This window comes from Hemitrygon akajei, chromosome 9, assembly GCF_048418815.1.
Source record: "Hemitrygon akajei chromosome 9, sHemAka1.3, whole genome shotgun sequence".
Lineage (NCBI taxonomy): Eukaryota > Metazoa > Chordata > Chondrichthyes > Myliobatiformes > Dasyatidae > Hemitrygon > Hemitrygon akajei.
The window spans coordinates 95,382,861-95,408,912 of NC_133132.1; the positions used below are offsets into that span (position 1 = coordinate 95,382,861).

The following is a 26,052-nucleotide window of genomic DNA, read 5'->3' on the forward strand; positions in this document are numbered from 1 at the left end:
CTCTATCAAGGCCTTTCACCATTTGATAGGTTTCAATGAGGTCACCCTTCATTCTTCCGAATTCTAGAGAGTACTGGCCCAGAGCTATTAGACGCTCTTTATGACAAGACACACAATCCTCGAATAATTTTCGTGAACCTCCTTTGAACCCTCTCCAATTTCAGCACATTCTTTCTAAGATAAGGGGCCCAAATCTGCTCACAATACTCCAAGTGAGGCCTCACCAGTGCTTAATAAAGTTTCAAAATTACATCCTTGCTTTTGTATTTTAGTCCTCTTGAAATGAATGTTAACATTGCATTAGTCTTCCTCACCAGACTCAACCTGTAAATTAACCTTTAGGGAATACAGCACAAGGACTCCCAAATCCTTTTGCAACTCAGTTTTTTTGTATTTTCTTTCCATTTAGAAAATAGTCTATACTTTCATTTTTTCTACCAAAGTGCATAACCATACACTTCCCGACACTGTATTCCATCTACCATTTCTTTGGCCATTCTCCGAATCTGTCCAAGTCCCTCTGGAGCCTCTCGACGTCCTCAAAACCACCTGCCCCTCTACCTATTCTTCTTATTGTCTGTAAACATTGCAACAAAGCCTTCAATTGCATAGTTGACATACAACATAAAAGGAATCAGTCGCAACACAAACCCCTGTGGAACACCTCTAGTCACCAATAGCCAACCAGAAAAAGGCTCCCTTTATTCCCACACTTTCTCACCTGCCAATCATTTATCCATGCTAGTATCTTTCCTGTAATACCATGATCTTGTAGCTTCAAGTGTGGCACCTTGCCAAAGGCCTTCTGAAAATCTAAGTACACAACATCAACTGATTCTCCTTTGTCTACCCTGCTTGTTACTTCTTGAAAGAATTCCAACAGATCTGTCAGGCAAGATTTTCGCTTGAGGAAACCATGCTGACTATGGCCTATTTTTTTTAATGTACCTCCATGAACCCTGAGACTTCATCCTTAATAATCAACTCCAACATCTTTCCAACTGTAGTATTGATGTGACTCGGACACCACAGTAGGTTGAACAACTACGTTTATTCAACAGACTTCCATTTTAACCCCCATTCTGACATCATACACACTCTGACCTACGAATACTCACACAGTACATTACATCCCCGACTCAAGATTTTTTTTTACAACACTGTGCATTACCAAAACAATACCTCTAGATATGAGTTTCTTACATTGCAATAGCCATGACATAAACTAAAAAAAATCTTAACTTCTTATACTGTATTCTACATTGTATCTTACATACTAACAGCAGTATATTTTCTTATACTAACATAGATTAATAAACCTATTATTTCACACCTTGGAACTTATAACATGTGTGACTTTGCCTCAAACTGTGTGAGACTGTAAGTAGATCTAGTCTCTGTATCTAGCTGGAAGTTTGACTTATCTCCCAGACCGTGTGCAATACAACTGTGACTGTGCTTGTCCTTCATCAGAGTCAGTCTCTCGAGTGGCCTGTGTCCTTGCGGTCTGCATTCCTACCTCGGTCGGTCTGCACCAAACCATCACCTTCATTGCATCGTGGGGTTTCGTCGCACCCCTCACTCTTGGTGTCATTTGTTTCCATGTCTGTATCTGTGGAAATGTCCTGTGCATCTGTACGTGGGAACTCCCTCTCGCCTGTCTTCAGCAGATGCTTCCTGTTCCTCCTGTAGACTCTTCCATCCGGGGTGCGAACTACGAAGGATCTTGGTTGCTGATGTCTGTTCACAACCACAGCTGGTTGCCAAGTGTCTCCTCTCTGCATTCTGACATATTCACCTGTATGCAGATCTGGCAACTGTCTCGTATGTCTGTCATAGTAGCTCTTCTGCTTTATTTGCTTGTACTTTTGCTTGTCATGTACTTGAAGATTACCTTCAGGAGTCAGTAGAGTTGTGGATGTTGGCAGTTTAGACTTCAGACGACGTCCCATCAACAGCTGCGCAGGAGAGAACCCCACACCCTCAATCGGTGTGTTGCTGTATTTAAGCAGAGCAATGTACGGGTCACTGTTGCTGCTTTGTGCCTTCTTGAGCATGCTCTTCACAGTTTGTACAGTTCTCTCTGCTTGTCCATTAGACTGAGCGTGCCCAGGACTGGAAGTAACATGTTGAAATTCCCAGCTTTCTGAAAACTCTCTGAACTCACCACTGGCATATTGTGGACCATTGTCACCAACGACAATATCTGGAATACCATGTCTTGCGAATGTCGACTTCATTGCGGTAATGACACCTTGACTGGACGTGTCACTTAACTTGGTGATTTCCGGATATTTTGAATAGTAGTCCACACAAAGCAGATATTCTGCACCATTGTAGCGAAAGAGATCTGTGCCAATCTTCTCCCATGGTCTTCCTGGTAGTGGGTGGGGAAGCAAAGGCTCTCTTGGATTTCTGTTTTTGTTTTCATTACAGACAGCACACTGAGACACAATGTCCTCTATCTGAGTTGACATACCTGGCCAATAGAGAATGTCCCTTGCTCTTTCTTTACATTTCACTATCCCCAGGTGTGACTCATGAATTCTGTTGGGCATTTCCTGTCTCATTTGGTTTGGTACGATGAGTTTTGCCGCTTTGAACATTAGTCCTGATGCATAGCTGATTTCCTCTTTAAATGTCCAGTATTTCTGTATTTCTTATGGAACATCTTTTCTTTCTGTTGGCCATCCATTCATTGCAATGTCTCTTAGCATTTGCATTTCAGGATCATCTGCAGTCGCTTTCCTGAACATTTTCAACTTCTCCTCAGAGATGGGTAGCTGAGGTGTAACCCAGTTGACCTCCAGCTCTCTTCCTAGCAACTCTTCCTTTTGCTCTTTGAGGTAAGCACAGCTCAAAGCATCAGCGATGCACAGTTCTTTTCCTGGCTTATAGGTGACTGTGAGAGTGTACCTCTGTAGCCTGAGAAGCATCCTTTGCAGCCTCATAGGAGCTTGATGAAGTGGCTTTTTGAAGATGCTCTCAAGTGGTTCGTGATCACTCTCAACCTGGATTTCTTTGCCATATACATACTGGTAGAACTTCTCACACCCATAAACTATGGCGATTAATTCCTTCTTGATTTGAGCATATTGGCGTTGACAGTCCGTAAGTGGTCGTGAACCATACGCCACAGGCCTCCCATCCTGCAGTGTAACAGCTCTATTCCCTCCGAACTGGCATCCACAGACATTGTCACCGGTTTATTGACATCATAGAACTTGAGTGCTGGTGCATTGGTAACCAACTGCTTCAAAGTGTCAAAACTTTTCTTTTGTTTGTCTTCCCAATGCCATTCAGTGTTGCTCTCTAGTAGTTTTCGAAGTGGAGCACTGACCTCTGATAAGTTGGGAATGAATTTGGCAAGATACTGTATCATGCCCATGAACCTCAATAGTTCTTGCTTATCTTTGGGTGGTGTTAGCTGTACCACAGCCCTGACCTTTTCATTATCTGGTTTTAGCCCATCAGCACTGAGAACGTGACCTATGTATTTGATCTCTGTAGTTCTGATCTTACATTTACTTTTGTTCAGTTTTAGGTCGTACTCACGTGCTCTCTCCAGGAGCTTCCTCAATTGTGTTAACCCTTATGAGCAAATCATCAATGATACTGACCACTCCATCCAGCCTTCAATCATTTGTGCCACTGACCTCTGGAATACCTCTGATGCAGAAGAAATCCCAAAGGGTAGACACAGGAAACGATATCTCCCTATGGGCATGTTGAAAGTGCATAATTTGGAACTTTCTTCATCCAGCTTGATCTGCCAGAAACCTTGATTTTCGTCTAATACTGAAAAGTATTTTGCATTAGGCATGCGGGAGACAACCTCTTCAACCGTGAGCAGCGGATAGTTCTACCTTTTGATGGCTTGGTTGAGATCTTGTGGATCCATGCAAATCCTCATCATTTTTTTATGTGACCACTGTCACCATACTATTCACCCAGTCCGTCGGTTCTATTTGTCTCGTTATGACTCCCATCTGTTCCATTCTGTGTAGCTCCTCCACTACTCGATCCCTGAGAGCTACTGGAACCTTCCTCGTAGCATGCACGACTGGTGCAACAGTTGGATCAATCTGGATATGCTGTTTCCCTGGTAAACATCCTAATCCAGAAAACAAGTCAGCAAAGTCTTTGAGAAAGTCATTTTCTTTCTCAACGCCATAGATTCGCTTCACCAGGCTTAGCTCTATGCATGTTGCTTTGCCCAGTATTGCTGAAACATGCTGTTGTACAATCTCACACTCTATCTTGTGTTTTTGTCCTTTGCACACACAGGTGAGTGTTTTCTTTCCCAGTGGCGCTGTCTTGTGGCCAAAATATGCAACAAGCTTGCAGGTGGATTCTCTCAGTCTTCCTCTGATGTCCAGTGAGTTAAATGTTTCTGCTGACATTACATTGCACTTTGCCCCAGTGTCAAGCTTAAATGTCACATTCCTCCTGTTTGTTATCAGATCTTGAGTCCAAACATCTTCATCCTCCATCTCTGCATTGTCAATATTCTTGATGCATACCTCCTGTTCCACTTCAACTGTGCCAATGAACATGTCACTGTTGCCCTCACTCTGTTCCACAGCATGCATTTTCCTTGCGTGCTCCTGCGATTTGCACATCTTTGCAAAGTGATTTTTTTCCTGCATAATTTGCATGTCTTACCAAAGGCTGGACATTTTCTGTATCCATGTTTATAACCACATCTGTTGCAGTTAACTTCCTTTTGATCATCCTGTGGAATTGGCCTTGTCCTACTCTTGTCAGTTTTCACAGTTTTTATCTTGTGCACTTCAACTTCTTCATTGAGCACTTTAACCTGACTTGACGTGATCTCGCTGGCACGGCAAACATCAATCGCCTTTTCTAATTAAAGCTCCACCTCTCTCAATATCCTACCTCTTACATGATCATCTCATATGCTGCATACAATCACGTATTAAAGAATCATGCAGTTGTTCGAACTGTTTTTTGCCTTGTTCTTCAAATCTGTTACATAGGCGTCTATAGTCTCTGTCGGTCCTTGAGCCCTCGTAAAAAATGTGTCGGATATACGGTAGGTTTTTTCTCGGTTCACAGTAATCTTGAAACTTTTTCTTCAACACTTCAATTTTATCTTGCTCATCCTCTTGGAAGACAAACGTGTTGCAAACCTTTATTGCCTCTGCCCCCCGCCACTTGCAGAAACGTAGCACATTGCACTTTCTCCGTCTTTTCAGCTACACCACTAGCAGTGCAAAACAGCTCAAACCGCTGGATCCATACTTTCCAGTTCTCAGCAAGATTACCTCGTAGGCTTAAACTCGACAGTGGCTGTAACTGTGACATCCTTTACTCTTTTTTTCGCAATTACTTCTGACACCATGTAGTATTGGTGTGACTCGGACACGGCAGTAGATTGAACAGCCATGTTTATTCAACAGACTTCCATTTTCTTAACCCCCGTTCTGACGTCATACGCACTCTGACCTATGAGTACTCACACAGTACATTACACCAACTACTGAGGTCAGACTAACTGGCCTATAGTTTCCTTTCTTCTGCCTCCCTCCCTTCTTGAAGAGTGGAGAGACATTTGCAATTTTCCAGTCTTGCAGAACCATTCCAGAATCTAGTCATTCTTGAAAGATCATTACTATTGCCTCCACAATCTTCAGCCATCTCATTACTGATGCCTCCATGACACCTTCAGCTACCTTTTTCAGAACCGTGGGGTGTGCACCATCTGGTCCAGGTGCTTACCTACTTTCAAACTTTTCAGTTTCTCAAGAACCTTTTCTCTAATTATGGTAACCTCACACATTTCATGCCCCCTGACACCTGGAACTTTCACCATACTGCTAGTGTCTTGCACAGTGAAGACTGATGCAAAGTACTTATCCAGTTCCTCTGCTATTTTGTTGCCCCCTCATTACTACCGTAGATTCCGGATTATAAGCCGCTACTTTTTTCCCACATTTTGAACAGCTTTGAACTCTGCGGCCTTTAATCCAGAGCGGCTAATACATGGTTTTTTTCATGCCGCCTCGTAAACATTTTGCCTCGTAACAGTAGACCAATAAAATTGATGAGTAGTTCACAGAGGTCCAATGAAATTGTATGATAAATCAAGCGCACTTTCACAATTAAATTATTGTAAATCAGTCATTTGTACTCACCCTCATCAACATGGAAAACACTCGAAGAAAAGCATTGTGCTGCCTTTATGGCAGTTACTTAGTTTATAATATTTTCGCTTAGTAATTCATTTGTTAGTTAAAGTTAGAAGTGTTTTAACTATATTTGTTTTCTGTACTACATCCCGGGATGCTATGACGTCACACCCGGTTTCGCCGCGTCTTGTGGGATACCGGTTTGCGATAAACGGGAAGGTGGGGGCATTACGCGAGCACATCAGACCCGAGCACATTAGCCGAGCTCATTAGACCCGATTAGACCCGATCGCGTTACGCGAGCTCATCAGACCCGAGCACATTAGACCCGATCGCGTTACGCGAGCTCATCAGACCCGAGCACATTAGACCCGATTAGACCCGATCGCGTTACGCGAGCTCATCAGACCCGAGCACATTAGACCCGATTACGTTACGTGAGCTCATCAGACCCGAGCACATTAGACCCGATCGCGTTACGCGAGCTCATCAGACCCGAGCGAAAACGCTGCTTTTAAGTTAAAGGCGATCAATAACTTTTCCTGGTAGGCTGCAGTATATATATTTTTACCAGTCGCTAGGAGATATTGGAATGTTGTTCGTGCTGTTCAGTAAAAAAGTATATGCAACGTAATTTGTGTTACCGATACGTATGTATATTTAAAAGTAGCCGTATTACAGGCACGGTTCGAAAAAAAGCATTTGCAATATATATTTGTTTGTTACCATATGGATTTAATTAAAAGTTAAAAAATCCTCACGTGTAATATCTTTCTGTGTAAATATCTCATATTACAACGTGGGACACCTGCGGCCTAAAATCCGGTGCGGCCTGTACAAGTAAAAAATTGATTTTATTTCTAAAATTAGAGCCAGCGGCTTTTAATCAGGTGCGCTCTGTAGTCCGGAATCTACGGTACTTCTCCAGCATTGTTTTCTAACAGTCTGATATCCATTCTCACCTCTTCTACACTTTTTGTATCTGAAGAAACTTTTGGCATCCTCTTTAATATTATTGGCTAGCTTACTTTTGCTTTCCTTCTTTACCTTCTTAATGACTTTTTTTTAAGCTGCCAAGATGTTGCTGACCCTGACACTTGGGAGACAACATACCATCCAGGTGTCTATCTCATCCACAGAATATTGTGTCTACTTCTCTAACTATGGAATCCCCTATTACTACTGCAATCCTCTTCTCTTCTCTTCCCCTCTGCACACAGTGGCAGAGACCTGGTTGCTGCAGCTCCCCCTTGGTAGGTCCCTCCCTCTTCAGCTGAATCCAAAACAGTATACTTATTATTGAGGGGAACAGCCACAGGGGTACTCTACACTGGCTGACAATCTCCCTTCTCTCTCCTGACAGTCTTAGAGATGACCTCCCACAACTTAGAGGTGACTCCCAGTAGCTCCTATCTATCTTTTCCCCAGTTTCCTATATGAGCCAAAGATCATTGAGTTGTAGCTCCAGTTCCTTAACACGTTTTCTCGGGAGCTGTATCTCAGTGCAACAGGTGCAGATGTGGCTGGAGGTCTCACAGAAGTAACACATCTCACACAAAGAACACAACACATACTCACTGCTCTAACTTTGCATTAACAGATGAAGAATGAAGAAGAAACTCATCAGATACATACCTCGTTCAAGCCTGGTCTAGCTGAAGCCAGATGAGCCAAAGCCTCCCCATTCTAACCCTGGTCCACTCCAACAATGGCCACTCTCAAAAATAGATGCACCACTTGTCCCTGACTTATTTTTATTTGCCCCTGCTAATGAATCACGGCATGACTACATCACCAGAAAAGCTGAAATCCCACAAAAGCTCCTTTTTCAAAGTTCATAAAACCCTCTACCTTAAATACACCCAATGACCTGGCCTCCACAGCTGCATGTGGCAACAAATTTCAAAAATTCACCACTCTTTGGCTAAAGAAATTTCTCCACATCTGTTTTGAAAAGATGCCCCTCTATCCTGAAGCTGTGCCCTCTTGTCCTGGACTCTCCTACCATGGGAAACATCCTTTCCACATCAACTCTGTCTATGCCTTTCAACATTTGAAAGGTTTTAATAAGATCCCCCCTCAACCTTCTGAATTCCAGCAAGTACAGACCCATTTCTCTCTCTCTGCGACCTGCTTGAGGCCTCCTCTACTGATTTGACTGCAACTGTGCTGCCCATATCAACATTGCTGTCTTTCAAACACGAAGCAGAGGCCAGACTCCAGTCTGACTTCTAACTCCTGCACATCACTGACCCCCAAGTCCCCTCCTCTCTATCCCCAAAGCTTCCCACTTACTTCGAAAAAACAGTTAAATCTGAGCCACAACCTTGACACAGACCACAGCTCAGCTGCATCTTGACCAGATGATAAGTATGGCAAGATGATTAGTCAAAATGGTAAGTATGGTAAGTTATCTGCAACAGTTAAAGGAAAAACTTGGGTGAAAGAAAAGTGAAAGCTGAACAGGCATGTTAATTTAAAACTGGTATGGAAATTAAAACAAACGTCAAAGGAAATAAAAAAGTGAGATGACAGAACTATTTCTGAAAGTGTGGACACAGCTTAGAAAATGCAGTACTGAGTTGCCAAGTTTGGTATTTACATAGGAAAATGACTTGTTTCCATCGTATCATTACCCATGCGTTGGTGCCTGGATGTGCAAATTAGATTTGACTAAATAAAGATCTTTGCAGGCCTCACCTGCAGAATCTTGTTTCCTGGCACTACCAACTGAAGGAATACTTAAGAAATTTAGATGTAGGAGAATTATCACTCTAGTTCCATATTTTATCTTCCCATATTTTGTTATGACCTAGCAGGCTATATGAGTCTATGTATGTTCACAGAGCAATTCCATTGCCCACTAATTTCCCCTGTAACCTATTCTCCCAACATTCCTATCAACTCTCCCCAGAATCAGCTAAAATCCAGAGATAATTTGCTATGATTAATTAAGCTAGCACTCCACACATCTTTGGAGCACAGGAGGTAACTAGAGCAAATACAGCAGCAGGGATGGTGAACTTTAGGCACACATACCCCATGCACATAAATTTTGTTGGAACATGGCACCCCTCAAATCTTTAAACCCCACCCTCCGTAATAAAACAATACATGATGATTATCTTCACTGCCAGCTGAAGCAGTGAATAATTTTTTTGTAACTTGAGAGCAGTGGGATGTTCATACAGGGAACATCTCACGCCGCTTGCTGCCAGCTAGACCGTTGTGAGAACACACAATGCTGGGTGATATGTTTTGAAATCCTCGCAGACCTATTGTACACATCAGTACTTAGATAGCAAATCGTTACAATAACAATACTATTTAGGAATTATGCTAATTTTCATTTGACTCTTTAAAAGATTAGTATCAATATTATTAATAACTTTTGAAGAGGTTTTCTAAAATACTTCATTTATTTCAATCTGTCTCTGTTACACTTTTATGAATAGTAAAACAATGAAGACACAGAAATAAGCAACAGGACTCATCCTTTTTCATTAGAAAGGTCCATAATTATTTTTACAAATGCATTAATCAATGATAACCCCTGCTCAAAATTATCATGGCATGAAAGAGGATTTCTTAGAAGATTATAATCAATTTGGGCACATGCTTTCAAAAAGGTTTGCCACTCCTGACCTAGAGGAATCACACATGGCCTCTGGGAAACTGTGACAGCACCACAGGTCAGAATAAACTGAGAGCAGAGGAGCTGAGTTTCCCAGCAGACAAGCAAAAGTTCAAAGTAAATTTAATATCAAAGTACATAGATGTCACTGTATACAACTCTGAGATTTGTTTTCTTGTGGACATTCACAGTACAAAAACAATTGCAAGACAACAAACTGTGCAAATACAAAAAGAATAAATGAATAAACAAGCAAGCGAACAATAAATATCAAGACTATGAGGTGAAGAGTCCTTGAAAGTGAGTCCATGGCTTCAACGATGGGATGAGCGAAGTTGAGTGAAATTATCCTTTCTGGTTCACGAGCATGATGGTTGAGGGGAAATAACTGTTCCTAAACCTGGTGCTGAGGGTCCTGAGGCTCCTGTACCTCTGTCCTGATGGCAGTAGCGAGAAAGGAGCATGGCCTGGATGGTGGAGTTCTTTGATGATTGAGTCCTGATAAAGGGTCTTGGCCCAAAATGTTGATTGTTTACTCTTTTCCATAAATGCTGCCTAGCCTGCTGAGTTCCTCCAGCACTTTATGTGTTGCTTGGGTTTTCAGCATCTGCAGATTTTCTTGTGTTTGTCCCTGATGATGGATGCTTCTTTCCTGTGACAGTGCTCTGTACAGATGAGCCCAATAAGGAGGAGGCTTTACCCATGATGAACTGGGCTGTATCCACTACTCTTTGTAGACTTCTGTTCAAGAGTATTGGTGCTTCCATACCAGGCTGTGATGAAACCAGACAGTATATCCTTCTATAGAAGTCTGTCAAAGTTTTAGATGACACGTCGAATCATTGAAAACTCCTAAGGATGTAGAGGCACTGCCACGTTTTCTTCTTAATAGCACTTATGTGCTGGACCCTAACAACTTCTGAAATAAAACCACCATGGAATTTAAAGTTTATGACCCCTTCTCCATCTGATTCCCTGATGAGGACTTCCACTTTCATCTTTCAATAGTCAATAATTAGCTCCTTGGTCTTGTTGACACTGAATGAGAGGTTGTTGTTGTGGTACCACTTGGCCAGATTTTCAAACTCGCTCCTAGATGGTGATTAGTCACCACTTTTGATTCGGGCAACGACAGCATTGTCAACAAACTTGAACATGGCATTGGAGTTGCGCTTAGCAATAAATGCACTATGCTTATTTTATAAAGAACCTGAGAAGGAATGTCCAACTGCACACGAATTAAATGTATACCCGAAAATTGACAGAAGAGTCTGGAGATATAAACTAAGATATAAAAAAGTCAGAAGTTATTTATAAAAGAATGAATTTGCCTTTGCATTGCATCTTTCTTAACACCGAATAAGTGTAAAGGACAGCAAGGTCCCATCATACCCAGAAGTCACATCATGTGATTGTGAGGCTTTTTAAAAAAACAAATTTGCAAAAATGCAGCTGTAGCTAACTTTACCTAACACAGATTAAGTGAATGCTATAAAGATTAAAAAATGTCAAAAATTCATATTATCTGACAATGTTGAACACATTTTTCTCTGTAAAGCATTATGATGTACAGATATACTTTCAAGGCTCGTTACAATTCATGCTCTTACTATTATTTTTATTTGTACATATCACCTTCTTTTGCACATTGGCTGTTTCTTAGTCTTTATGTATAGTTTTTTTAAAATATAAAAGTCTACTGATTTTTTTTCCTGTAAATGCTTGCAAGAATATGAATCTCAATGTAATTTAACTTGAAGGACTTAGTGTAGGATTCACATACATGCATACTTGACAAGGACTCTAAGCTGAAGGGCTTGTTTCCATGTTGTTCTTATGACTCTGTGATTAATCAGTTTTAGCAATTCTGCACAAGGAATAAATAATAGCCAAGATATTGGGGAGAAATGCTCTCTTTAAAATAGTGTCATGAGTTGCTTAGCTTAAGCGGTCAGCATTACACTTTACAGAGCCAGCTCTAAGATCGGGATAAAATTCCCATCGCTATCTGCAAAGAACTTGTACATTCTCCCCATGACGGTGTGGGTTTTCTCCCACACGACAAAGACATATGGTTAAGGTTAGTAAGTTGCAGGCATGCTATGCTGACACTCAAAGCATGGCGACATTTGCAGGCTGCCTCCAGCACTTCTCGGACTATGTTGGCTGCTGATGGAAAACAGCACATTTCACTGTATGTATTAAAATAAAGCTGATCTTTAGTCCATTTGTGAGGGCAAGAAGAACCAAGTGTTTCCATGTTAACCTTTGAAGACAATGTGTCCTCTTTAAACTTTCAAATGCAGATATTCTACATGCATTTTTGGTGTAGATTTGAATTCGCATTGACAAGGATGAGTGCTACCAGTTGGCCCAACCACACAGACCATTTCCATTTTATGTTCGAAAGAGGAACTTTTTTTAATAAGAACAGTTGACAGGAATTGTGCAGCAAATTCAGAATCAGAATTAGGTTGTGAAATGTGTTGTTTTGTGGTAGCAATACATATAAATTACACTGAGAAATATATATTTAAAAATTATAAATAAGTAATACAAAAAGAGTGAGGTAATGTTCAAAGGTTGGTTCACTGGCTATTCAGAAATCTGATGGAGGGGAAGAAGCTGTTCCTAAAATGTTGAGTGCTCGATTTTTAATGCAGGCAGTGCTGGATCATTGTTGAAAAAAATCAATTGCTTTGTTTCAAAAAGCTAAATTTTAATCAGAAATATATTCTCACACAATGATGCAGGTGAAAATGCTTAGGGAACTCAGTCAGGTTTAATTTTATTTTATCCCTTTACGCAATCCAGTGCCTCTGTCAAAGATCATGACAGCACACTGCATTACTATTAATTAGTGCAAATGCTAAGCTCCTAACAAACTGTTCCAGCTCTTATTGATTGCCCTACAAGAAGCCAGCATGGATTTAATGGCCTGAATAGCTAAGTAATCACCTTCCATGTCCTAATAATTCTATGTTCCTTACTAATCCAGGAGCTAAAGCAGTACAAGGTACTATAAGTGTTAAAAGTATCTATTCTCACCACTGTGCCAGCCAGTGTGTTGAGAAAGCAAGGCAAAATCTGTGCACAGGAAAAAAAATAAAGCAAACAAACCCTGCTTAATCAGAAATTATCCTATTAAAAAAATAAAACTGAGGAAGAAAAATACTTTAAGAAAGTTATAACCATTTCCTCTCTACTTACTATCTGGTAAGGGATTGCAAGGCAATTCACTGCAAGGCCCTACAAAGAATTGTGAGGACTGCTGAGAGGGGCTCTCTTCCACCTATCTGAAATATTTATCAGGAGAGTTGAGTATGCAGGGCCCTTAGTACTTATTAAAGATCCCTCTTATTTGTCCCACAATCTCTTTGATTCGCTACTATCAGACAGAAGGTAGCCTAGCATTAGGACAAAGACTGTCAGGCTGGGAAACGGCTTCTTCTCCCAGGCCGTAAGACTACTGAACTCCCCGCTTCCCTGAGGTCTCATCACTTATGAAGCCCCAGTAGTGTTATACTATTTACTTTTTAAGTAGCGAGGTAAATGTACCTAACGTTAAATGTCAATCTTCTGGAATATATCTTATTATCTGTTAGTTTATTTGTGGTAATATTACTTTGCACGCTGTGTGAGTTATATGTACTGTGTTATGCATCTAGAGGAATGCTGTTTCGTTTGGCGGTATACATCTATACAGTTGAATGACAATGAACTTCAACTAGAAAACAAGCAGAGTTATCTTGCAAATTACAGAAAGCAGAAGTCAGTTGCACGACGTAAAAATCAATCCTGTACACTTGGAGCACAAAAACACATTAAGACTAGGCCACAAGTCCCCTTAAATCTGCCTTGGCATTCACTATGATCATGGCAGCAAACTGGTCCATACCTGGACCAAACAGATTGGTGCCAGAGGTGAACTAGGGGAACAAAGCAAGATATGACCAAATCTGGGATCAAGATTCTTAGTAAAACATGGGAAATGTGTGGTGGCTGAAGTTATCCCTCACACAGAAGAGGATGGTGGTTATTGGAGGTCCATCATCCCATCTCTGTGAGAGCTCATTGGGATGTTGTCCTTAGCCTGACTATGCCACATTAATGATCCTCCACCTCTCATTAATGGGAACGTGTGCCGATGCCATGGTGCAGTTCCATTCACATCTCAGAAAATGAAGCTGTTTGTATTACCTGGAACAAGGCCCGGACAAAGTCAGGCATGAGTTTTGTATTTATTTGTGCACAGGATGGGGAGGCTCTGTTATTGCTCTTCACCAGGATTTGTTGTTTCCAGTTATACATTTACAGATGTGCACGTAGCTAGTAAGGCAGCAATTGTATCCCTTTCTATGGCCCATAAACTGAGTCGCTTGTTAGGCAGTTTCAGAGCAGCTAGTAATCAGTGTTGTGTCCAATAATACAGCCCTATTTCCTGGTTAAAATTGGGAATCATTGATGATCTGTCACATTACATACAATGCTACTTAATGACTTACACATTGTTATTCAAGAAGTGCTGCCCATCAGTGCAGTGCTATTTATAATGATGCAACACAGTATTTTTTAATCAGAATTGACACACTAAATACACATTTTTGATACTGATTTCAGTAAAAGATCATAACTTTAAATATCATACATTTGCCACTTTGGCTCAGACCAGTTTATTACATGTTTCCCTGATCTGTACTGTAATAAGTATTGAATGCTAACTAATAGTATTACCAGAGACTTACACAGCAAGGCTTGACCAGGACGTACGAGCACAGCAGGTGCATGGGAGCTACCGTTCCTCACCAACTGGTCCTGCACCACTGCTGCATCCAAAACCTGAGGCATCTGAGCAACAAGTGTGGGAGGCCATTCACCTAAAGGATTGCACCCCAGCAACACCTTCTCAAGGTCAGTACAGACTGGGCAATAAATACTGGTTTTGCTAGAAACACCCAAACTCTTTTGGGAATGATTTTGTTTCTGAACTTTTATACATGGCCCAACAACATGAGTTTTAGTGCTCTGTGAAACAGTTCTTCTTCCCCCACCCCCCCACTTTTTCCAGAGAACTGCACAAAGCTGCCAATATGCAGGTCATATTATAATGTTTGCCCCCACATGTTCAAACACAACATCACTCACCTTTTATTAATCATCCCACTTTTATTTCCCTGAGCCTAGCACCCCTCAGTGACTCAGATGACCTTATGCAACACTGAGCACGTACTGTCCGGTTTGCTTCACTTGGGTTATTAGAGCAGACATGAATAAATAACAATGAGTAAATGAATCAACCATGTGCACAGGCCATCAATTTTCCACATGAGAATACATTCAGCTTTAAATGTGATATTTAAATATTAATGTGCTGCAATCAGAATCAATCTAACCAATTTAGTTTGCTGCAGGATCAGAAGCTGTTTGTGCCCATTATTTTTGCATTCTGATCAAACTTGGCTTCAACAAGGCCTCATCCACCACAATTAGCTATTGCTGTTGATGATGCAGAATGAAAGTTTTTGTGCATTTAATCAGATTCCATTGAACAAACTCTAAAGATAATTAGAACATGGACTTCTTCAACAATGCAGTTCTCAGATTAGTTAACTTTTTCAATTCATATTGCATATTCCTAGCACTAAGACCAATCATTGTACAAAGCTACATAAAGAAAGTTACTGTTGTAGCCTGAAATATTTTTTAAATATTTCAAATACTGGGTTAACATATTGCAAGTGATTGTTTTTCTTTTGTAGTTCTGTAACTCATGTTCCCATTGACACTCACTGATTTTTACAGATGTATCCTAAAAAGCATCCCATCCAGATGCACTATAGCTAGGTATGGCAACTACTCTGCTGAAGAAATTGCAGAGATGTGGGCACAGCCGTAAGACCATAAAACATAACAGCAGAATCAGGCCATTCAGTCCACTGAGTCTGCTCCACCATTTGATCTTGGGCACTAGCCTACAAAATACCCAGGACATCTTTAGGGAGTGGTGTCTCAGAAAGGCAGCGTCCATTATTAAAGACCTCCAGCACCCAGGGCATGCCCTTTTCTCACTGTTACCATCAGGTAGGAAATACAGAAGCCTGAAGGCACACACTCATTGATTCAGGAACAGTTTCTTCCCCTCTGCCATCCGATTCCTAAATGGAATTTGAAGCTTTGACACTACCTCACTTTTTAAATATGCAGTATTTCTGTTTTTGAACATTTTTTTAATCTATTCAATATACGTAATTGATTTACTTGTTTATTTATTATGAAGTTTTGTTTTATTTATTTCTCCTTATTCATAAGCTCTCTCTCTCTCTCTCTGTGCTAAATTATGTATTGCATTGAACTATTGCTGCTAAGTTAACAAATTTCACATCACTTGCCGGTGATAATAAACCTGATTCTGATTCCCCCCCCCCCCCCTTCTACTGGGCAGTAGGTACAAAAGGTTGAGAATATGCACACCAGGCTCAAGGACAACTTCTGCTATAAGCCGCAGTTATAAGTTCAGTGAACAGACCTCTTGATCTCACAATCTACCTAGTCGTGGCTCTTGAACTTTATTTGTCCGCTTCTCTTTCTCTGTACCTTCGACACTATATTCTACATTCCATTACTGTTTTTTTCTTTTGTACCACCTCGATGTTGTGAATTGAATGATCTGTTAGGATGTCATGCAAACATACAAACAAAGCTTTTCAAATATCTTGGTACACTTTACAACTAAAAAATTCCTGACAAAGGGTCTCCGCCCAAAACTTAAAAGGAAATTGCCAAACGATGGACAGCTGTTGGCTTTCGCACAGGAGGACTTAAAACTAAAAAAAAACCCAAATACATCAGTGTTATCTTGTATTTCAATACAATGTTACATTAGGCTGTTACACATCTATTGTCAGAGAAGTACTTGCATAAATAGGTAAACCACCTTCATACAAGCAAGGACAGAAAACAGGGCAAAGTGAGTGTACTTATTTATTCAGTAAGTTATGGGTCAAAGTATTTAGTGAGTACATTTCTAACTTCTGGCTTCCGTCTCATTGCTGTCTGTTCTGAAATTGTTAGGTTGTTCCGGCACGTCATGACATGGTTTTTAAAACTCTCCAGTTACCCCGTCCACACTGCTCTGCCTAAGCAGCGTTTGCAATTTACACACTCTGGAGGGCATTTTAGAAAAGCTCTGTTTTTGGGGGAGGAAAACACCGTTTCAGTGTGAACAGAGGGTCAAAATGAAGAGAAAAAGCTTCGGTTGCGGACTTATCCGGTCTAGTGTGGACGTAGCCTAAGTTATGGGCATGCTATGTTGGGTTCAGAAGAGTAGTGATACTATCAGTTTACCCCTAGCACACCCTCAGATTGTGTTGGTCAGTGACATAAAACAACTCATTTCACTGTATATTCCGATGTTCATGTGACAAATAAAGCTAAACTTAAAAAAAAGATTCTGAGATTGAGTCTAGGTTCTTTCCTGTCACCTGTCTCCAATTAGATGTGAATTCATCATTCCACTGTAGGGTGGAAGTGGTTTCAAATATTACACAGTAAAAACTGGGTAAATTAATGCAGATCATAGGAAATAATTAGCCAACAAGAATTAACTGGATGGTTCTTTCAAAGAGCTGGCACAGGTATAAAGGGCAGAATGATCTCCTTCTGAGAGGAACAACCTAAAATTCTATTCTAAATTATTTTAACACTGATACACACAGAAATTGAAATTTATTTAGATGACAAGAGGCAAAGGCCATTGGCAAAGTGGTACGATAACCAGTTAACTCAAAGAGCCACAGCAGTTAGGTAAAATATAATGATATATGAGCCAGCAATGGTTTTGTTAAATTGGTAGCTCCTTATATTTCCTTCTGTGGTTATTATTTAGTATGTACTGCTGATATCTGCCAACTTGCTAGTAAGGCACAAAAATATCCCATTCTTAAAATGGTTAAACTGAACACGTAGATGACATCCATTAACTCCACTTTTAGAAATTTGCCTTTGGTGCAGAGGCAAGTCATGAAAATTTAACTTTTATCCTGTCAAAATTAAATTTTTCCTTTGCAGAAAAATTGAAATATCACATTGCAGTTTCAAAGACATGAGTACTACAATAAGTAACGACTTTTGCATGACTATCAGCATCAGGATTATGCTACGATGATTAAAATTCACTCCAGGAAAGAAATCTGTTGATGAATTCCGCTGATGAATTACCTTATCTGGTTCTACTTTTCCTTTTATAAACTCTGATTTCCAGAACTGCAAGGCTTGATCTAGGGTAATGCCTATCCCCTTGAGATAAAGTCCATACTGCATGCGACCACCGTGTCGGAGATGATGGTGATCCCTCAGAGTCTTGTGTAACTGCCGCATACAGGGAGGATAAGATTTTGTAGCCAGCTGAAATAATAAAGAGATAATTGCTTAAAACTTTGGTATCACTTAAACAGCATCTTGAAGTATTTATTTTCTGTATAAACTGGAATTTATGACTCAGTCTTTGAGTTTGTGTAATATCAAATGGACTTGATGTAGGTGAATCACAAACATATTCGAGAATTTTTAAAGCACATTTACAGTACAACCCAAACATAGGAGCAACTTGAAGAGCTGAAAGAAACCTATACCTACCCCATCAAGTTGATCCAGGGACACCTTCCCAACGTGCTTCTGAACACTGTAGTCCTGTCCAACATACGCACAGCTGCAAAGGAAAGGAAGCTCATGAGAGACTGTTTGTGCATTCTTCACACAAGTAGATTTACTCATACCCCCTGTAGTTCAGCTGCCACAGTGGGTAAACCATCCAAACCATGAAGATCAAGTTTGATGCTCCATTTGCCTTGATTTAACTGGTTATAGTCTCATCAGATTAATGATGTTTAGCTTTATTTGTCAAATGAACATCAAAACATGCAGGGAAATGCATTATTTTGTGTCAAATCCAATTAACGAGGATTGTGCTGGGCAGATTGCAAGTGTTGCCACATTACCAGCACCAACATAGCATGCCGACAACCACTTATGTCAAAAACTGTACGTTTCTGGAATGTGGAAGGAAATCAGAGCACTTGGAGGAAACCCACGTGGCCACAGGGAGAATGTACAAACTCCTTACAGATTTGCAGCTGGTGCTCTAAAGTGTTGTGCTAACCACTATGCTACTGTGTCACAGCAACAGAAATATTCAGCAACCAAAAGAAAATGGAGGGAGGGACGGTCTCTGCGTTATCATAAAGAGCACTCTGTCTGGATACATAACCACTGGTATGGCAACTGCTCTGCACGAAACTGCGGAGTTGTGGACCCAGCTCAGCACATCACAAGGACCAATCTCCTCTCTGTGAACTCTGTCTACACTCTTCACTGACTCAATAAAACAGCCTGCACAATCAAAGACCCCACTCAGCTCAGACACTCTCTCTTCTTCCCTCTCCCATCAAGCAAAAGGTACAAAAGCCTGAAAGCGCACACCACCAGGCTCAAGGACAGATTCTACCTCACTGTTACTAGACTCTTGAATAGACTCTGATATACTAAGATGGACTCTTGGCCTCACAATCTACCTCACTGAGCTTGCACTTCTTCACTTAGCTATACTGCACTTTTTCCAATAGCTTTTGCACTTTATTCTGCAAAGTTATTGCTACACCTTATTCTAGCTCAATGCACTGTGTAATGACTTGACCAGCTTTTCACTGTACATTGGTACATGAGGCCATAATAACCCAGAACCAAGATAAATTAACAATGACTTTAAAAGTGATGAGTGGGGGAAAAAACTGACAGGGAAAGTCATAACTACCAATATTGAAGAAAATCTTAGTTAAAACATAATTAATGCCAGAAATCCAAGATCAAGACTTATCAGCCATGATCTTATTGAATGGTGGACCAAGCCTGAGGAGCAAATTAGCCTACTCTCGTTTCTAGAGTTCATGTGTATAGGAAAGTTCAATTCATTTTGATATCATTTCCATCTTAAAAAAAAGTATGTGGGAAGAAAATGGTTTACACTAAAGGTACGACCGCATGGATGTTAGTGAGTTAGACCGGCGGGAAGGATTTAATAGAAGACAGCTTTATAGAGCAGGCGACAGAGTAGAGGGAGACAAAGTAGGAGGGCTTTGGTTCAATGGAGCTTTGGTGATAGGGGGTCAAGGAGAGGTAAGCTATCTGTGATGAACAGGAAGTACGTCTGTGAGGCCAGAGTTCTGTACTGGGTGTCAGATGTGGGATGTCTGGGAGACTCCCAACCTCCTGGACAGCCATATCTGCACCAGGTACGTCGAGCGACAGTGCCTTAGGGACCGTGTTAGGAAACTGGAGCTGCAGCTCGATGACCTTCGTCTGGTCAGGGAAAATAAGAAAGTGATAGAGATATGAGGAATGAGGATAGTGATAGAGTGATAGCTATAGGCAAGAGGTCACACCGGGGCCTTGGGAGACAGATAAGTGGGTAATAGTCAGGACAGGGAAGGGCAAGAGTCAGATACTAGAGAGTACCCCTGTGGCTGTCCCCTTACAATAAGTACTCCTGTAAGTACGACCTACCTGGGGGAAGCAACTGGCTGCGCCTCTGGCAGAATCTGGCTATGTAGTTCAGATGGGTAGGGAAAGGAAGAGGATGGCAGCAGTGATAGGGGACTCTATATAGTTAGGGGGGGGGGGGGTCAGATAGGCGATTCTGTGGACACAGGAAAGAAACACAGATGGTAGTTTGCCTCCGAAGTGCCAGGGTCCGGAATGTTTCTGATCACATCCACGATATCCTGAAGTAGGAAGGAGAATAGCCAGAGGTTGTGGTACATATTGGTATCAACGACATAGGTAGGAAAAGGGAGGAGGTCCTGAAAACAGCCTACAGGGAGTTAGGAAGGAAGCTGAGAAGCAGGACTACTAAGGTAGTCATCTCGGGATTACTGCCTGTGCCACACGACAGTGAGAATAGGAATAGTGAGGTGGAGGATAAATGCGTGGCTGAGGGACTGGAGCAGGTGGGAGGGAATTAGATTTCTGGATCATTGGGACCTCTTTTGGGGCAGATGTGACCTGTACAAAAAGGACGGGTTGCACTTGAATCCAAGGGGGACCAATATCCTGGTGGGGAGGTTTGTTAAGGCTATTGGGGAGAGTTTAAACTGGAATTGCTGGGGGGTGGGAACCGATCTGAAGAGATGGAAGAAGAGGCGGTTGGTTCACAAATAGAGAAACCTTGTAGGCAGTGTGAGAGGGAGAATAGGCAGGTGATAGAGAAGTGAGGCACTCAGACCGATGGTTTGAGATGTGTCTATTTTAATGCAAGAAGCATCATGAACAAAGCAGATAAGCTTACAGCATGGATCCGTACTTGGAGCTATGATGTTGTGGCCATTACAGAGACTTGGATGGCTCACGGACAGGAATGGTTACTTAGAGTGCCAGGCTTTAGATGTCTCAGAAAGGACGGGGGGGGAGGCAAAAGAAATGGGGGCGTGACACTGTTGATCAGATAGTGTCATGGCTGCACAAAAGGAGGAAGTCATGGAGGGATTGTCTACCGAGTCTCTGTGGGTGGAAGTTAGGAACAGGAAAGGGTCAATAACTCGACTGGGTGTTTTTTATAGACCACCCAATAGTAACAAGGACATTGAGGAGCAGATAGGGAGACAGATTCTGGAAAGCTGTAATAATAACAGGGTCATCATAGTGGGAGATTTTAATTTTCCAAATATTGATTGGCATCTTCCTAGAGCAAGGGGTTAGAAGGGGTGGAACTTGTTAGGTGTGTTCAGAGAGGTTTTCTGACACAATATGTGGATAAGCCTACAAAAGGAGAGGCTATGCTTGATCTGGTATTGGGAAATGAACCCGCTCAGGTGTCAGGTCTCTCAGTGGGAGAGCATTTTGGAGATAATGATCATAATTCTATCTCCTTTACCATAGCATTGGAAAGGGATAGGAAAAGACAAATTAGGAAAGTGATTAATTGGAGTAAGGGGAAATATGAAGCTATCAGGCAGGAGCTTGGAAGCAGAAAATGAGAGCAGATGTTCTCAGGGAACTGCACAGCAGAAATGTGGCAAATGTTCAGGGGATATTTGCGTGATGCTCTGCACAGGTACGTTCCAATGAGACAGGGAAAGGATAGTAGGGTACAGGAACCGTGGTGTACAAAGGCTGTTGAAAATCTAGTCAAGAAGAAAAGATTACAAAAGGTTCAAAAGAGTAGGTAATGATAGAGATCTAGAAAATTATAAGGCTAGCAGGACGTAGCTTAAGAATGAAATTAGAAGAGCCAGAAGGGGCCATGAGAAGGCCTTGGCAAGCAGGATTAAGGAAAACCCCAAGGAATTCTGCAAGTATGTGAAGAGCAAGAGGATAAGATGTGACAGAATAGGACCAATCAAGTGTGACAGTGGAAAAGTGTGTATGGAACCAGAGGAGACAGCGGAGGTACTTAATGAATACTTTGCTTCAGTATTCACTACGGAAAAGGACCTTGGCAATTGTAGGGATGACTTTCAGCGGACTGAAAAGGTTGAGCATACAGACATTAAGAAAGAGGATGTACTGGAGCTTTTGGAAAGCATCAAATTGGATAAGTCACCGGGACCAGACAATGGGGATGGGAGAGGTTCTGAAGGATTGCAGGGTTGTAGATGTTGATCCCTTATTCAAGAAAGGGAGAGGAGATAGTGCAGGAAATTATAGACCAGTGAGTCTTACCTCAGTGATTGGTAAGTTGATGGAGAAGATACTGAGAGGCAGAATTTATGAACATTTGGAGAGGCATAATATGATTAGGAATAGTCAGCATGGCTTTGTCAAAGGCAAGTCATGCCTTACAAGCCTGATTGAATTTTTTGAGGATGTCACTAAATACCTTGATGAAGGTAGGGCAGTAGATGTAGTGTATATGGATTTCAGCAAGAGGTCAGTGACCAGTGGTGTGATTTTCAAAAATGACCTGGATGAGGAAGTGGAGGGATGGGTTAGTAAATTTGCTGATGACACAAAGGTTAGGGGCATCGTGGATAGAATGGAGGGCTGTCAGAGGTTACAGCAGGACATCAATAGGATGCAGACCTGGGCTGAGAAGTGGCAGATGGAGTTCAACCCAGATAAGTGTGAGGTAGCCCATTTTGGTAGGTCAAATATGATGGCAGTATATAGTATTAATGGTAAGACTCTTGGCAGTGTGGAGGATCAGAGGGATCTTGGGGTTCGAGTCCATAAGACACTCAAAGCTACTGCGCAGGTTGACTCTGTGGTTAAGAAGGCATACGGTGCATTGGCCTTCATCAATTGTGGGATTGAGTTTAAGAGCCGAGAGGTAATGTTACTGCTTTACAGGACCCAGGTCAGACCTCACTTGAAGTATTGTGCTCAAGTCTGGTCACCTCACTACAGGAAGGATGTGGAAACTATAGAAAGGGTGCAGAGGAGATTTACAAGTGTGTTGCCTGGATTAGGGGGTATGCCCTATGAGAATAAGTTGAGTGAACTTGGCCTTTTATCCTTGGAAAGGTGGAGGATGAGCGGTGACCTGATAGAGGTGTATAAGATGATGAGAGGCATTGATCATGTGGATAGTCAGAGGATTTTTCTCCAGGGCTGAAATGGCTAGCACGAGAGGGCACAGTTAAAAGGTGCTTGGAAGCAGGTACAGAGGAGATGTCAGGGGCAAGTTTTTTTTTTTATAAATAAACGCAGAGGATGGTGAGTGCATGGAATGGGCTGCCGGCAATGGTGGTGGAGGCGGATATGATAGGGTCTTTTAAGAGACTCCTGGATAAGTTCATGGAGCTTAGAAAAATAGAGGGCTATAGGTAACCCTAGGTAATTTCTAAAATAAGTACATGTTTGGCATGACATCGTGGGCTGAAGGGCCTGTATTGTGCTGTAGGTTTTCTATACCTGTTTTTTTTTGTAAATTATAACTCAGCTATCTTATTCAGATTTAGGAATCCTTGCAAATTCTTAACACTGCTCTCAGCTCATCCTGAGACAACACAGGTACATTGGCATTTCTCTCATCACTGCTCTCAATGCATTTCAGACCTATGCTCAAAGCCATGACCAGCACATGCATACTCTTGACCTCTTTTTATAAACACACACCATCATAGAGCTGTCCTGGTCCACAGTTCTACTGTATCCTGTAAATATTGAGTGCTTCAGTGGGTAAAAAACACCTTTCCGCCTTCCTTTTCAGACGTAAGATGACTTCAGCAGTTCAAATTCCAGTATGCCTCTGGATCCTTCTTCTCTTCACTTTTCTCTGATCTCATCTCTGCCCACCCATAGTCATGTTTTTAGTATTCCTCATCTTCACAGCTCTGCTGATAAACCATCAGTGCCTAGCAGAAGTCTCAGTTTCATTCTCTCATGGCTCCAATATCAAACTATTCTATTGCCTCTGTGGTCCGGTTATTTAGTTGAGAGCTCTCACTCCAAAATCTCGACCATTTCTCTTGAATCCAGAATCGCTGGCCCAAATGGAATCACCTTTCCATCCTTTTACTCTCGCAAGATCTATTCATTACTTACTGCCATTTCTACATTGAATGCCCACTGCCCTTAATCACATAATTACTTTTGCTGCCAATTTCTTCCCTGCTCTCACTTTCCCCCTGCCTGTTCACATCTGTCTAAATGCCACTTGAAAGAGTTATGATATTTGCTTCTGCCAATTCCCCTAGCAGTGCATTCCAGGTACCTACCACTCTATGTAAAAAACTTTTCCCCTCTCACCTCAAAATCTATGCATTCCAGTTATTTGACATTTCCACTCTGTGAAAAAGGCTATCATTACTTGCCCTATTTATGCCTTTCATAATTTTATGTATTTCTAGCAGGTCTCTGATGTGCCACAGGAAACTGCTAAAGCTTGTCCAACCTTTCCTTGTAGTTCATACTCTCTAATCCAGGCAACAACTGGTGAATCATTTCTGTATCCTCTTCAAACATGTTCCCTTTTAAACATTTCACCTTTCACCCTAAACCCATGACCTCCAGTTATAGTCTCACCTAACCTCAGTGGAAAATGCCTGCTTGCATTTATCCTATCTATACCCCTCTTAAATCTGTGAATCTCGATCAAATCTCCCCACACTCTTCTATGCTCTGGGCAATAAAGCACTAACCTATTCAACCGTTCCCTATAAGTCAGGTTCACAAGTCCTGACAACATCTGTGTAAATTTTCTTTTGCACTTTTCAATCTTATTGATATCTTTGCTGCAGATTCGTGACCACAACTGCACACAATACTCCAAATTAGGCATCACCATGCAACTTCAACAAAACATCCCAACTCCTGCACTCAATACTTAATTTATGAAGGCAAATCTGTGCCATAGTATGTCTTTATGACCTTACCTTCCTGTGACGTCACTTTCAAAGAATTAGCAGCTGCAATATAACTTTGCAACTTTTTTACCCACTGTCCCAACAGATCAAGGCATGGCATCCCCCCTTATCCATATGTTGGCACCCTCAGGGAGCTATGAATCAGAATCAGGTTTTGTTATCACTGGCCTATGCCATGAAATTTGTTAACAAACAAGAGAAAATCTGCAAATGCTGGAAATCCTAGCACCACACACCCAAAATGCTGGAGGAGCTCAGCAGGTCATCTATGGAAAAAAGAACAGTTGACATTTCGGCCGAAACTCTTTGGCAGGACTGGAGAAAAAAAGCTGAGGAGTAGATTTGAAAGGTGGGGCGAGGGGAGAGAGAAACGCCAGGCTATAGGTGAAACTTGGAGGGGGAGGGATGAAGCAAACAGCTAGGAAGTTGATTGGTGAAAGAGGCAGAAGACCATGGAAGAAGGAAAAAAGGGGTGGGGGGGAGCACCAGAGGGAGGCAATGGGTGGGGCAAGGAGACATGAGAGAGGGCCAAGGGGGTGGGAAATGACGAAGTTGGGGGGGGGGGGGGGGGGAGGCATTACTAGAAGTTTGAGAAATTGATGTTCATGCCATCAGGTTGGAGGCTACCCAAACGGAATATAAGGTGTGGATCCTCCAACCTAAGTGTGGCCTTATCCCGACAGTGGAGGAGGCCATGAATGAGCATATCGGAATGGGAATAGGAAGTGGAATTAAAACAGGTGGCTCCTGGGAGATTCTGCTTGTTCTGGCTTTATCTCCCTTCACCATTTCCCATCCCCTTGTTCCTCTCTCATGTTAGCTCCTTGCCCATCCATCGCCTTCCTCTGGTGCTTCTCCCCACTCCTATTTTTTTTTCTTCATGGCCTTCTACCTCTTTCACCAATCAACT

The 26,052-nt window shown here is 41.7% G+C and overlaps 1 protein-coding gene across 2 annotated transcripts in view; it reads right to left on the bottom strand.

Annotated features, from left to right (window-relative positions):
* The window catches only part of prim2 (DNA primase subunit 2), a 252,834-nt gene that overhangs the window by 56,473 nt on the left and 170,309 nt on the right, over window positions 1-26,052 (bottom strand). For both annotated transcript variants that reach the window (XM_073056525.1, XM_073056526.1), the window contains 2 exons: window positions 18,421-18,493; window positions 18,004-18,189 (listed from right to left, as the gene is read on the bottom strand). In XM_073056525.1, the coding sequence (XP_072912626.1) occupies window positions 18,004-18,189; window positions 18,421-18,493 (259 nt within the window). The remainder of the gene's footprint in view (window positions 1-18,003; window positions 18,190-18,420; window positions 18,494-26,052) is intronic.